Source organism: Quercus suber, unplaced genomic scaffold (genome assembly GCF_002906115.3).
Source record: "Quercus suber isolate HL8 unplaced genomic scaffold, Cork oak 2.0 scaffold_173, whole genome shotgun sequence".
Classification (NCBI taxonomy): Eukaryota; Viridiplantae; Streptophyta; class Magnoliopsida; order Fagales; family Fagaceae; genus Quercus; species Quercus suber.
Genome location: NW_027069633.1, coordinates 379076 through 392504, shown reverse-complemented (window position 1 = coordinate 392504; position 13429 = coordinate 379076). Strand labels below are relative to the sequence as shown.

General features: G+C 36.0%; 3 protein-coding genes across 3 annotated transcripts; 1 reads left to right on the top strand and 2 right to left on the bottom strand.

The window, feature by feature from the left end:
• Positions 1–2824: 2824 nt before the first annotated feature.
• On the top strand, positions 2825–7382 carry LOC111984336 (mitogen-activated protein kinase kinase kinase 3). The gene is made up of 9 exons (XM_024015965.2): positions 2825–3430; positions 4652–4921; positions 5064–5151; positions 5317–5379; positions 5848–6008; positions 6177–6252; positions 6350–6409; positions 6520–6627; positions 6703–7382. Exons 1-9 carry the CDS (start codon positions 2886–2888, stop codon positions 6880–6882), a joined length of 1551 nt encoding a protein of 516 aa, XP_023871733.2. The 5' UTR covers positions 2825–2885; the 3' UTR covers positions 6883–7382.
• A 441-nt stretch (positions 7383–7823) lies between these two features.
• LOC111984321 (uncharacterized) lies at positions 7824–10860 on the bottom strand. The gene is made up of 5 exons (XM_024015942.2): positions 10624–10860; positions 10333–10462; positions 9884–10084; positions 9515–9682; positions 7824–8595 (listed from the first exon to the last, which is right to left on the bottom strand). The coding sequence occupies exons 1-5, from the start codon at positions 10755–10757 to the stop codon at positions 8143–8145; spliced, it is 1086 nt and encodes a 361-aa protein (XP_023871710.1). The 5' UTR covers positions 10758–10860; the 3' UTR covers positions 7824–8142.
• Positions 10861–11735: 875 nt separating this feature from the next.
• Positions 11736–13182, bottom strand: LOC112024266 (uncharacterized). The gene is made up of 4 exons (XM_024056906.2): positions 12914–13182; positions 12697–12826; positions 12242–12442; positions 11736–12066 (listed from the first exon to the last, which is right to left on the bottom strand). The coding sequence occupies exons 1-4, from the start codon at positions 13045–13047 to the stop codon at positions 11827–11829; spliced, it is 705 nt and encodes a 234-aa protein (XP_023912674.2). The 5' UTR covers positions 13048–13182; the 3' UTR covers positions 11736–11826.
• Positions 13183–13429: the final 247 nt, after the last annotated feature.

The window sequence follows — 13429 nt, the reverse complement described above, 5'->3', positions numbered from 1 at the left end:
AGCCAATTAATAACGCATGGATAAGTTATCACAATCCTGAAAAATGCATGGCTATAGGCAAATCCAGCACCTAACTAGTAATGGTATTTGGTGATATGCTTGTTTCATATCCTCATTTCCCATGGCCTCCATGGCGTCTGAACTCAACCTTGTTTGCTTTTATTAGAAGCGCCCCCACACTACTTGGATGATCAATTTGCACATTCACAGCTCAGTGTGTAGTGTACGTGATAGACCCATGTTCATTGCAAATCAGTTTACATTATTTCTCCACCATACTACACTAGGACAGTCCCACCATTTATTGAACATTTAGTATGTGGTAGTCCCATATTCATAGAGACGAAGAGCTATGTGATTTCCATGATCGATGGGATCTAGAGCTTTCAAATTTCCATGATCAAGACCTAGAGCTATGAAATTGGGTTTGAGATTTCTGAGTTTTGTGAGTGAGAGAGAGAGAGAGAGAGAGAGAGAGTTTGTGGTAGTGAGATTTTTTGAGTGTTAGGATGCACGGCTAATTACCCTTGCTTGAAACACTAGTCCTACGAAGTCAGCTTTACCACTAGCTAATGTACTAATAGAATTTTGCTCAATTTTGTAGGCCAATCGAGTGATTTTCACTTAGTCATGTTCATTCAACCCCATTTGAAATTTCCAACTTACTTCACTCAATCGAGGATGAGCTCCTAAGTTTTATTGCTAAACAATCTTATCTTGGTATTTCCTGCATTAAGAAGAGAGTGGAGTTTCGTATTCAATCTTATTCTTACCATTCACTATATTGAACGTTTTTTCCCCTTTCTATCCCTCCTGTAAAGCTGACAATTATCTCTCTGGTTCTTATTTTATCATGTTTGGATGTAATTGAGGGTTAAATAAAATTTTTTAAGATGAATAGATAATTAAGGGGGCCATCTAACAAGTAAGCTTAGGATATATATCATAATTCCTATGCAATGAAAATTGGATGTGTTTTGAGTCTCATTTAATTTATGGAAATAAATGGAAGGGCCCCCATTTGCCAATTGCCAAAAGACTGAAAAAGAGAGTGTTTATGCAGAAAATTGATTCACTGATTGAGACCAACCAACAACATAAGGCCCATGTCTCTTATAGGAATGGAACCATATTTCCACATCAAATATCTCATGAATATGAAGACATCAACTAATGAAGATAATTTATAATTGAAGAATGGAGCTGTTTAGATTGGAATTGTGAAACAAACTAAAGATATATGGGAGTATATAACTAGTGTATGTGTTACTGTATAAAATTGGATGTGTTTTGAGTCTCATTTAATTTATGGAAATAAATGGAAGGGCCCCCATTTGCCAATTGCCAAAAGACTGAAAAAGAGAGTGTTTATGCAGAAAATTGATTCACTGATTGAGACCAACCAACAACATAAGGCCCATGTCTCTTATAGGAATGGAACCATATTTCCACATCAAATATCTCATGAATATGAAGACATCAACTAATGAAGATAATTTATAATTGAAGAATGGAGCTGTTTAGATTGGAATTGTGAAACAAACTAAAGATATATGGGAGTATATAACTAGTGTATGTGTTACTGTATATAAGGCTTAATTTTATTGAGTTGATTAGATTATAAAACTAGTTAACTATTATAGTTACTTTTTGCTATGTTCTAGCAATCCATGACAAAAAACTATGGATCCTAAATTAACTCAATTGGTAAAATCACTTGTTATTGAATGAAAAAAAAAAAAAAAAAAATCTACTAGTAAGTGCAAAAAATTGTAGTCAAACCCAAATTTTTAGTTTTTTGTTGTTCTAGTAATTAATCGTGTGACAGGTTGACATATCAGGAGGTATATGTACTATCAACACAGGTTGATTTTCAAACAAAAAACTGAAATAATCGAATATGGGTTATTAAAATTAGTTGTTAATATCTTGCTAGACTTGTTTTGGATTAGTTTTTTGAAACTTTTATGTGTTTATTTAGTTGGCAAAAGTATATCGTAATTAAAAAAGAAAAGAAAAAGAGGTTTTGAAAAATTATATATAAATTAATAAATTAACATAAAAAAGTTAATCCAAATGCGCTATAATTCACCAACCTTTTATTTAATACAAAAAGTAGACATATACCTAGAGATATTGCAAGTCGAAGGTAGGAAGCTCAAGTTTACTAACATGTACATGTAAGTAAATGAAACAACTTCAAGTTTCATGTTCAATTATTCTAGAACAACACCATTTGTCATAACTTTTATAAAACTTGATATCAATATGTATGTCATTATGATTGCTAAATTTTTCATATAAATTTGCTACTTTCTCTCTACGAGTCGCATATATCATGATTGCAACAATAATTATGGTACAAAAGTTATGTCTACTGATTTTCTCTTTCACCTCATGTCTATGTTTAGTTGTAAGTACTCAGCTAAAACACCTACATATGGTGAGTTTTGAGCACCCAAGCTTCCACTTTCAGGGGGTGTTTGGTAGTGTATTTTGAACAACAGTTTTTAGTGTTTAAACAACATTACACATATTTTTACATATTTTTTCACCTACATGTATTTCTAAAAAATACAAATAACATTACTAGAACAATATTATCAAACGGGGCCCTCAATATCTCTGTATGCCTACCTTTTGTATTGATTCAATATAATTAAATTATATCATACGCAAATGCTTGATTCTTGTACGTTTGGGTTACCATTTTTTCTCCCACATTAGGTTATTAGTACCATATATCCCTAGGCATAAATCACTTCATGCAATTCAGCTGCATGTCTAGATTGCTAAGGTATCAATCACTCTGAGGATCATTTTCTTGTTGCCGTAACCTTTAAGAAATTAACTGATGTGGTAATACACGCTGTACATGCAAATTAATGCATGAGAGAATTCATGACAAAGACGTATATACATTACAAGGTTATTGGAAACCTTATTTAGTCCAAAACAGCAACTTCTGCTCTGCTCTGCTTCTGACTCTTTCCCTCAAAATGCCATCTTGGTGGGCAAGAAACTCAAAAAGAAATGCACAACAAGGTCACAGGAAACAAGTTGAAGAAGCCAGGAAGAGCCAAGCTTCAACTTCTACCAAGTACAACAACAAGAGGAATCTGAACAGAGAGAAGCAAAAGAGCTTGGATGAAGCAATCTTTTTAGCTCGGAATTCTAAGATAACAAGTCAAGAATTCATAGATTCTTCCATTTCTGCAAATGGGTTCTCTGTGTTTCATGGTTTTGATTCGGATTTAGGAAGCCTTACTGTGGAGAAGAAAGCATATCCTCTTCCTCAGCCTATAAGCGCTAATAGGTTTTATTCTGAGACACTGTCACTTTCAGGTTCCAGTGAGAGTTCATCTTGGTGTTCTTCTTGTGATAAGTGTAATGAAAACAATGGTGATCATGGGGAATTTGGTTCGTTTAGGTTTGTTTCTTCCTTCCCCTATTCTGGCTTTTTAGTTTCTGAACTTCTGTAGTTCTGTTGGTCAGTTAAATTCAGGTTCTTTTTTTTATGATATAGAACTACTAGAACTTGGCCTCCATTTGCATTTTGATTTCTATGTTCTCTGTTATATCTTTCCCAGATCATTTTAGGCCAAGTAATTGCGTGATGCACAAAGGTAAATAGGTGTTTCTATTCCCAACCATTGGAACTTCAATACTATGCTTCAAATCAAGTCATTTTTATTTTATGTCTTTTTTTTAAATAAAAAAAAGCAGTTTAAAATTTACAGTTAAAAAAAAAAGTTTAAAGACAAAAAGTAGGAGTTTGTTTTATAAAGAAGGTTAGAAGCATGTACATAACTGTTTTCTTTGCTAGTTTGTAAATATGGATTTTTTGCAAGTTATTTTGGAGCAAAAAGTCTTCTTTCTGCCCTTTACTGCAAGTTGTGTCACTCTTGTAGATCAAAACAACAAAGATTTTCTGTATTTGAATAAAAATCATTAACATATGTTGCTCTTAAGGATTTCTTTCGAATATAATACTTTTCCATAAAACATAATAATTGGAAAACCATTATAAAATCTTACCAAAACATCAAAAGCAAAACCAACTTCCTCTGATTTGTCGTGTTCCTTGTCACCAAACTAAAACCGGTCATAACTGCAAAGCAATGGCACAAAACAAAATCAGAATAGAGTAACAAATTTTGAACACAATTGTCCAGAAGAAAACAAGCAAAATACTCACAAAACAAAACAAGCAGAATACTCATAATTAAAACACCATTTTCCAACCAAGTTTACCAACCGCAATGAGATGTTGAAAATAGAAGTGGTAAGGGCATTTTTGGTGGTCGTTATGGTGATTTGGTTTTGGTGGAAGTAGCCACCACGATGGCTATTTGGGCTAAAAATTCATTAATCAGAAGGTGATCAAGAGCCACACATTCTCTTTAGTCTATTCTTGGAGGTTAGCTTAGCAATTGTTGGAATTGATTTCTATCTACTCTCTATGCTTTGGCTTTTTGAGGTTTGAGTCTGATTCTAAGATATTTTATGGAGTTATATATGATGTAATGAGTTTTTGATTGAAGTAGAAAATTTCTGTGGAAGTTAAACATCAAGAATTCATCCATGATTTTGACAGCAATTGTGTAATCTTCCACTTTTTAACAAAAGAAATGCTACATGGTGATCACAGACTATTTGAAGAATCCCAGTGCAAATCATGGTCAAGAATTTCATGCCTGGAATCCAAAACTTTAACAGCTTGCACATTTCCTCCGGATCTGCTCTTATGTGATACAAGTTTGGAGTCTCCATCTGTAAAGCTTGAAAGTAGAAGGCATCCATGTCATGCTCTTCCCCTTCCTCCAGGTTCTCCACCTTCAGAGAAACTTCAGTCGAAGTGGAGAAAAGGAAGGCTTCTAGGAAGAGGGACATTTGGGCATGTTTATGAAGGATTCAATAGGTAGCATAATTTTCTCCCTCTTTTCGACTTCACTGCTTTCTTGTTGGGCTTCAATACTAGTGAAATGCAAAAGATATGGAGGAGTGGAAAAAAAAAGCTATAGTTACTTGGATATTGATGTAATTTAATGTTTTAAATACAGTGAAAATGGACAAATGTGTGCAATAAAGGAAGTAAGGGTCATTTCTGATGATCAGGCCTCAAAAGAATGTCTCAAGCAACTGAACCAGGTGTGTCTCTCATATTTTTCTGCAAAAATGAAGGATTGCATCTGTATTGTATGGCTGCTTTTTGTTCTTTATTGAACCGATTTTGATATTTGTATCTAAAACACTGAATTTGAAGCATCATGACATAGGTATTAGATTTGTAACACATTCTACATGTGTGAACAGGAGATAGCATTGCTTAGTCAGCTGTCACATCCAAACATTGTCCAATTTTATGGAAGCAAACTGGTACGCAAACTTCAATAATTTGAAGTCATTTTTCTACTCTGAAATCCATGTTATTCTCAGCTTTGAATCTATCTTTTGGGTTTGAAATTTCAAAAAAGTTGCTTAGCAAGTCAGCGGGATTAACTACCACACAGCAGTATAAAAATCTCTTGATTGATTCAACTGAAGTGAGTTTGATGACAAATTATGTTTATACCATATGTCCGATCCTTAGGAAGTGTATATACTGTCTTCTTTGGATCCATTTCCAGATTTGAGATAGTACAGTGTTTTACATTGTACCCTAAAAAAAGCATTTGTTCATGTGCATATAATCCTCTATGTTTTGCTAGAAAATATAATGGATAAAGATGGAGAAACAGTTAATTTATGACTTCTGGAGTTAAATCCGCCAAACTACTGGGAAAGGAACGTGTAACTGGTATAGCAATTTACATTCCTTATAATAACTCTGAATTCTTGATGCAGGGTAGAGAAAAACTTTCAGTTTATTTGGAGTACGTTTCTGGGGCCTCAATTGATAAATTACTGCGGGAATATGGTCCATTTGAGGAACCTGTTATCCAAAGTTACACCAGGCAAATTCTTTCTGGGCTAGCTTATTTACATGGAAGAAATACAGTGCACAGGTTATGGATGTTTCAAAAGTTTTAGTTGTTATGGTTCTTGTGGCATATACTTACATGGAAGAAATAGAGTGCACATGTTATTGGATGTTTCAGTAGTTTTAGCTGTTATGGTTATTCTGGTATATGGTATGTAGTTTCAGGAAATGAAACTTGTATTTCCTTTGGCAGAGACATCAAAGGCGCAAACATATTAATAGATCGTAATGGTGAAGCTAGACTCATCGACTTTGGCATGGCTAAACATGTATCTTTCTTCTATATTTCTTTTGAATAATTCCACAGTTACTGTGTTCGTTCCTAAACAAATCATCTCTGATCTCCTATTTATTTCTTTACATCAGACAACATCCTGCTCTTCAATGCTTTCTTTTAGAGGAAGCCCTTATTGGATGGCGCCTGAGGTAGTAGTTTCTTCCAAATTTCTCTCCTTCCATATCATTCTCACTTCCTTCTTCTTACCTATTATGTTTATAGTTTGGCAATGATTGTCTTTCGTAAATAATTTCTCCAGGTGATAATGAATATGGGTGGTTATGGTCCTGCAGTTGATATCTGGAGCCTAGGTTGTACTGTTCTTGAAATGGCCACTTCAAAGCCACCTTGGAGCCAGTATGAAGGGGTATGTCACTGTAGATTTATAATTTTCATCTCTTTGGCTTTAGGACCAATCTCATATTATTTTATCTTTCACTAGGTAGCCGCAATATTTAAAATCGCAAACAGCAAAAGTTTTCCTGAAATCCCTTGTCACCTTTCAGAGAATGCACATAGTTTCCTTAAACTTTGCTTGCAGAGGGACCCCTTGGCACGTCCTACAGCTGCACAACTACTACATCACCCCTTTTTCCAACATCAAGGGACGAGAAAATTATGAAAGTTGATAATTTCTAAAGTCATGAGTGAACTTGAAAGATGAGGTGCAAAAGTTTGGTTTTGTATAGAATTTATGTAGAAATAACCGTCCAGAAGCAACTCTATTCTATATGCTATGCAAATGATGGAAGTTGGCTGTTCTGACTTCTGAGGGTTTGGCACTTGCAGAAACTCTATTTCTGCAACTTCCTTCATGGTTAAATGTTCAAGACCAAGTTTTGCTAAAATTTTATAGAATCTGTTGGCCAACTGCATAAAACTTTGTATCAAAAGAAATTTTCAGTAGCAGAGATGGACATACCAATAGAGGTCAGGAGTTTAAGCTACCTTAGGCACCATAGTTCTTTTAAATATGTAAAAAAGCTGTAAATATCTTTTCTTATGTTTTCTATAAAGATGAGGGCACAACTGCTCTGTATGTAACAACGAAAGAAATGATCTGTTAATATCACTATGATAAATAATAATAACAGAGCTACATGCAATATTTTTCATCAAGAATTTCTGTATAAGAAACACAAATGTCTATCCTACCATATTGATCGGATATAAATCCAGTTATTAAACTAGTTTCCAAGAGTCAAGACCAAGCTTGACTGTTTGTAATATAGGGGACTCTGCTCTCATACTCCATTAGGCTCATTTAGTAGTGGGGGCATATTGTGGTTTCTAAAATATGATGGAGGTTAGCAGGATGTCAAGAAGTAATTATCAGCCATATAATTTAAACTCATGTATAAACTGTAACGGGTATGGCAAGAAGAAAAGTGGAGAGAGATTGAGGTGGCAAAAAAACCAGGTTCACCAGGTGGTATGAACATAGTTGGATACCCTTGACTACTCCTTATTGTCCTATTGTCATCTTTAAATGTATGGCACATCCTTAGCCCATAGAAATAAAATAATGGTTGATTGAATCACTGAGATTAAGAAACACGAGAAGAATAAAAAACAGATTCACAACAAAAATAATCATGTGCGTACAAAAATCTGCTGTCATACACTGACTCAACACACTTCACATACAGAAAATGCCAGAGAGAGAGAGAGAGAGAGAGTAGATTCAAATCCTTGCGAGCTTTGATTATGCAATCATCTTTCGATTTAAGGGAATTCTACACAACAGCACAAACACAGTTTACTAGTAAATTGAATGCAGTCTGTCCATATCAAAATTGGCCTAAAAGTACTACATAGGATCATGTAATCTATTTGTGAACTTTGGTCAACCTGCACAAGCTCTCAAAGCATAAGGCCCATCCTAAAATGAATAATCCTTTAAATCTGACTTTAGGTCCTCCACTTCTATGTCAGCCACGCACTCTTCTTCAGTAAGGGGAGGGAGTTGCCTAGTCTTGCGCTTTACGTTATGCTTGTGCCAATCACTCTTAAAGTGATCCCTAAATCCGTTGGCATCCCTGAAAGATGCATTGCATGTGCTGCACTTGTTTTGCTTTCCCTCCACCTTGGCATTCCCATTTCCGCCAGAGATAGTAGTCTGCTTTTGTAAATTTTCGCCCAGTTGGGACACAGAGTCAGCAGATTCCTTGGGTAGGTGTGATGGGCCTGATGGTGCATCATCATAATCATCATAATGATCCACATGGGTGTCCTCCTCCACATGCACAGAGTATGCAAGGACTTCAAACCTTCCTTGCAAACTGCTTACAAATTCACTACAGTCCCGATATAAACCAGGATCCACTTCACAAATCTGCACAACATTTAAACAAACATAGAATACATAAGTAAACAGAGATACCTCGTTTCAGAAATCAGCTTACCAACAAATAAACAACATAAACTGCTAAAAAGAGATTAATGATCATATATGTGTATGAGACACCACTAAGCTAACTAGCATGCTGGAAGTGTACCAACTGATATTATATTGTACTTTAGGAAAAGGAAACAAAATTTTCATCTTACAATGCAAAATGCTTTTTACAGGAAAATTAAAATTTAACAATTATAAACTGCTTTTTTCGTTTTCTACATCAGAGTATAAAGGACTTCAGATGCATCTTGAATTGTAATTTTTTTGGGGAGTTAAAAACCCCCCCAAAGTAACATGCTGCTTTATGTGGGTTAATTGGAGACCACTTGGGCCTATTAAGGTAGTATTTGATTCTAGGTCTGAGGAATAACACCAATAGAATTTATTAGCTAAATTGAGTGATAGTGCATAAAACTACAAAACTCTAACTATCGAACACTAGGAGCACAAGCCTGAGAGTAATAGTGAACTAACGCTAACCTAAGCAAACTGATCTGGGATAAGAAATTTTTTTTTTTTTTTTTTTTTTATAGGTAATAAGATTTATTGATATCAAAAAAGAGACACCCTAGTACACAGGAAGTGTACAGGGGTCAAAAAATCAAGTACAAAAATTACATAAATCAAGAAAAGATGAAAATGATTGGTTTTGCAAAGCTAACAACCAATCCAATAAGGTTCTACAGAAAAATAACTTGAAGTCTGGCATGGCTCTCTCATTATCTTCAAAACACCTGCTATTTTTTTTCTCTCCAAAGACACCACATTGAACAATGGGGAACAATTATCCATATATGTCCATTATAGTTAACAGTAAAAGACATTTGTACATTGATAACATAGGACCCGAACTTACAACAGATGGATGACTTCCAGACTCATCTTTTGAGGTGATGCTAGCATTCCAGACATTCAGCTTCTCCAGAAGTGAGGCAAAATCCTTTTCCGGAACACCAATTCGTAATCTCATTGGTGACCGTTTTATTGGAAAGTGCTTCTGAAGCTCATGTATAACTTCCAATGCCTGAATAAGATACATCATTAGCTCAAAACACCTCAGAGTAAAAATCACTGTAACAAATAACAAATTCCATGATCATCACACACTCGTTATTACACACTCACTGAAAATGGTGCTTTCAGTGTGTAACAAGATTTTCCCATTTCATAAAACAATGCAGTGATCAAAATAAAGCATATTATTATTATTATTATTTATTAATACCTGCTTCTTAGAATTGCTATGAGGATCAACAGCAAAATGAATATCGCGCATAAGCCGCTCAATCATGCCAATGGTGTAAGGACGCTGAGTTTCGGTATTGAATGTCTTCTGCATAACAATGGTGGCAATATCGCGAAACTGATTGGACAACTGAGATTCCCTCTCCTTCCCAGCCACTTGAAGCTCTCCTTTATCCAAAATCTGCCCAATCAAACAACCACAATAAGCGAGTCCCGTTTGGGTTACTACTTATTTTTTCTGCTATTTGTGAGTTCCACAAACTTTTGCTCATTTTTTCTACTATTTGCGGTCCCACGTGAGTCAGTAAAAACAAAATAAGCAGTTCCAGGCGCACATATATCTCAATACAAAATGAGGCTAACCTAGAACATTAAAAAAAAAAAAAAATTTGAGTCTATGTACAACAAACAAATAAAGATAAAACAGACCTCCAAGCAAATTTGAGTCTGGTCATCAGTTCCAAAAGCTTGAAGCAATTCTTTGGACTTGGAAAGAATTCCTTTGGAGACATTAGAATAAACGGTGTGTGATTGCAACACTTCATCCAAGTCTTTCTCTCTGTTCCAAAAATTACAATAATAATAATAATAAACAGTATGTGATTGCAAAACTGAAAATTTTCAGGTTCTATTATTAGGTTTAAATTACAAAAAAAAAAAAAAAATTGAACAGTTAAAAAAGAAAATGGGAGAGGGAGAAAGAGAGAGAGAGAAACGTACACGCCAGAGCGCCAAGAGAGGACCTTGTTTTTGTAGCAAGCGATCTCGAAGCGAGTGCCGTGCTTTTTGAGGCGGACCACTGCAACGTTGGTAAGCCTCTTTTGCCCTACCGGCTGCACCAGCGTCCGCGACATGACTCGCTATTCCTCAGACGATGGATATGGAGTGGGATTATTGATTGTTGCGATTTTTAGTCGATGGGTATATTTTTGCTTTGTTTGATAGGGGGTTGTTTTTATAAATACTAGTAATAGGGGCAAAATACAAAACCAGTTTATCCTCAAATTTGGGACGAAATGGGTAATTACCCATAATTAGCCAACTATATAGTTAGTTGGCCCGGTTTGGAAACAATATAAATTAGTAACACCTCGAGTCTTTGAGACTCGAATTTTGCGCTCAGACCTCGACTTTTTGAGGCTCGATTTTTGCGTGATACCACGTGGCATCCACATAAAACTCGAGTTCCACGTAGACGCCATCTGGCATTGACGTGGCGCCACCTGGACCTCGACTCTCTGAAAGTCGAGTTTTAATAGGATATTTTCAAATTAAACGCCTCTCTCACAGTCACTCTCCACTCTCCACTCTCACTCACCCTCTCTTGTCTTCTCTCACTCACCCGCTCTCAGTTCAGTCAGCCTCACCTCAGCCTCTCTCAGTCGCACACCTCACCTCAGCCTCCCTCTCTCTCTCGCTCACTCACACAGGCGATCTGTCTCTCTCACTGCTACCAAAGCTCGTTCCAACATCGGCAGTCAGAAGGTGGTTCAGTTCTCTCCTCAACTCGGAAAATTCCTCGACGGCGCCACCGAGTCCTCTCGCACCCACGCCGTCAAGAAGGTCTGGGAACACATCAAGCTCCGCCACCTCCAGGTCTCTCCCTCTCCCTTTTCTATAATCATCTAATCATTTACATATTATGGATTTTTTTTTTTTTTTTTTTTGATAGGTAATAAGATTTATTGATATCAAAAAAGAGACACCCTAGTACACAGGAAGTGTACAGGGGTCAAAAAATCAAGTACAAAAATTACATAAATCAAGAAAAGATGAAAATGATTGGTTTTGCAAAGCTAACAACCAATCCAATAAGGTTCTACAGAAAAATAACTTGAAGTCTGGCATGGCTCTCTCATTATCTTCAAAACACCTGCTATTTTTTTTCTCTCCAAAGACACCACATTGAACAATGGGGAACAATTATCCATATATGTCCATTATAGTTAACAGTAAAAGACATTTGTACATTGATAACATAGGACCCGAACTTACAACAGATGGATGACTTCCAGACTCATCTTTTGAGGTGATGCTAGCATTCCAGACATTCAGCTTCTCCAGAAGTGAGGCAAAATCCTTTTCCGGAACACCAATTCGTAATCTCATTGGTGACCGTTTTATTGGAAAGTGCTTCTGAAGCTCATGTATAACTTCCAATGCCTGAATAAGATACATCATTAGCTCAAAACACCTCAGAGTAGTAAAATCACTGTAACAAATAACAAATTCCATGATCATCACCCACTCGTTATTACACACTCACTGAAAATCATGCTTTCAGTGTGTAACAAGATTTTCCCATTTCAAAAAAACAATGTAGTGATCAAAATAATACCTGCTTCTTAGAGTTGCTATGAGGATCAACAGCAAAATGAATATCGCGCATAAGCCGCTCAATCATGCCAATGGTGTAAGGACGCTGAGTTTCAGTATTGAATGTCTTCTGCATAACAATGGTGGCAATATCGCGAAACTGATTGGACAACTGAGATTCCCTCTCCTTCCCAGCCACTTGAAGCTCTCCTTTATCCAAAATCTGCCCAATCAAACAAGCACAATAAGCGAGTCCCGTTTGGGTTACTACTTATTTTTTCTACTTTGTGAGTTCCACAAACTTTTGCTCATTTTTTTTACTATTTGAGGTCCCACGTGAGTCAGTAAAAACAAAATAAGCAGTTCCAGACGCACATATATCTCAATACAAAATGAGGCTAACCTAGAACATTAAAAAAAAAATTTTTTTTGAGTCTATGTACAACAAACAAATAAAGATAAAAAGATAAAACAGACCTCCAAGCAAATTTGAGTCTGGTCATCAGTTCCAAAAGCTTGAAGCAATTCTTTGGACTTGGAAAGAATTCCTTTGGAGACATTAGAATAAACGGTGTGTGATTGCAACACTTCATCCAAGTCTTTCTCTCTGTTCCAGAAATTACAATTATAATAATAAACAGTATGTGATTGCAAAACTGAAAATGGGAGAGGGAAAAGAGAGAGAGAGACGTACACGCCAGAGCGCCAAGAGAGGACCTTGTTTTTGTAGCAAGCGATCTCGAAGCGAGTGCCGTGCTTTTTGAGGCGGACCACTGCAACGTTGGTAAGCCTCTTTTGCCCTACCGGCTGCACCAGCGTCCGCGACATGACTCGCTATTCCTCAGACGATGGATATGGGATTAGCCGATGGGTATAGTTTTGCTTTGTTTGATAAGGGATTGTTTTTATAAATACTAGTACTAGTAATAGGGGCAAAATACAAAATCAGTTTATCCTCGACTTTGGGCTAGTGCTAGCAATTACCAATTTCTATTACCTATTTGTTTATTGTTTCAACACCCTTTTTTTTTTTTTTTGACCGACACCTTCTTGACTCTTTTACCCTTAATATGTAAGCAGACTGAAAGGGTTTGTTTTGTCTTTTGCTTCCATTTTGTTTGATCTTCTGCCTTTGTTAACCTTTTTGGTCAGCCATTTACTCTATTGAAGGATACAAACACAATAGTTAGACTTCTCTTTATGGATGAAC

Coding starts and splice junctions, on each gene's coding strand:
- LOC111984336 (XM_024015965.2), top strand. CDS start 2,886: ATGCATGAGAGAATTCATGACAAAGACGTATATACATTACAAGGTTAT. Junction 3,431..4,651: donor GGGGAATTTGGTTCGTTTAG/GTTTGTTTCTTC, acceptor TGGTGATCACAG/ACTATTTGAAGAATCCCAGT. Junction 4,922..5,063: donor GTTTATGAAGGATTCAATAG/GTAGCATAATTT, acceptor TTTTAAATACAG/TGAAAATGGACAAATGTGTG.
- LOC111984321 (XM_024015942.2), bottom strand. CDS start 10,757: ATGTCGCGGACGCTGGTGCAGCCGGTAGGGCAAAAGAGGCTTACCAAC. Junction 10,463..10,623: donor CTCTCTTGGCGCTCTGGCGT/GTACGTTTCTCT, acceptor TTTTTGGAACAG/AGAGAAAGACTTGGATGAAG. Junction 8,596..9,514: donor CTGGAAGTCATCCATCTGTT/GTAAGTTCGGGT, acceptor AATGTTGTGCAG/ATTTGTGAAGTGGATCCTGG.
- LOC112024266 (XM_024056906.2), bottom strand. CDS start 13,047: ATGTCGCGGACGCTGGTGCAGCCGGTAGGGCAAAAGAGGCTTACCAAC. Junction 12,443..12,696: donor AGACTCAAATTTGCTTGGAG/GTCTGTTTTATC, acceptor TTGATTGGGCAG/ATTTTGGATAAAGGAGAGCT. Junction 12,067..12,241: donor ATAGCAACTCTAAGAAGCAG/GTATTATTTTGA, acceptor TATCTTATTCAG/GCATTGGAAGTTATACATGA.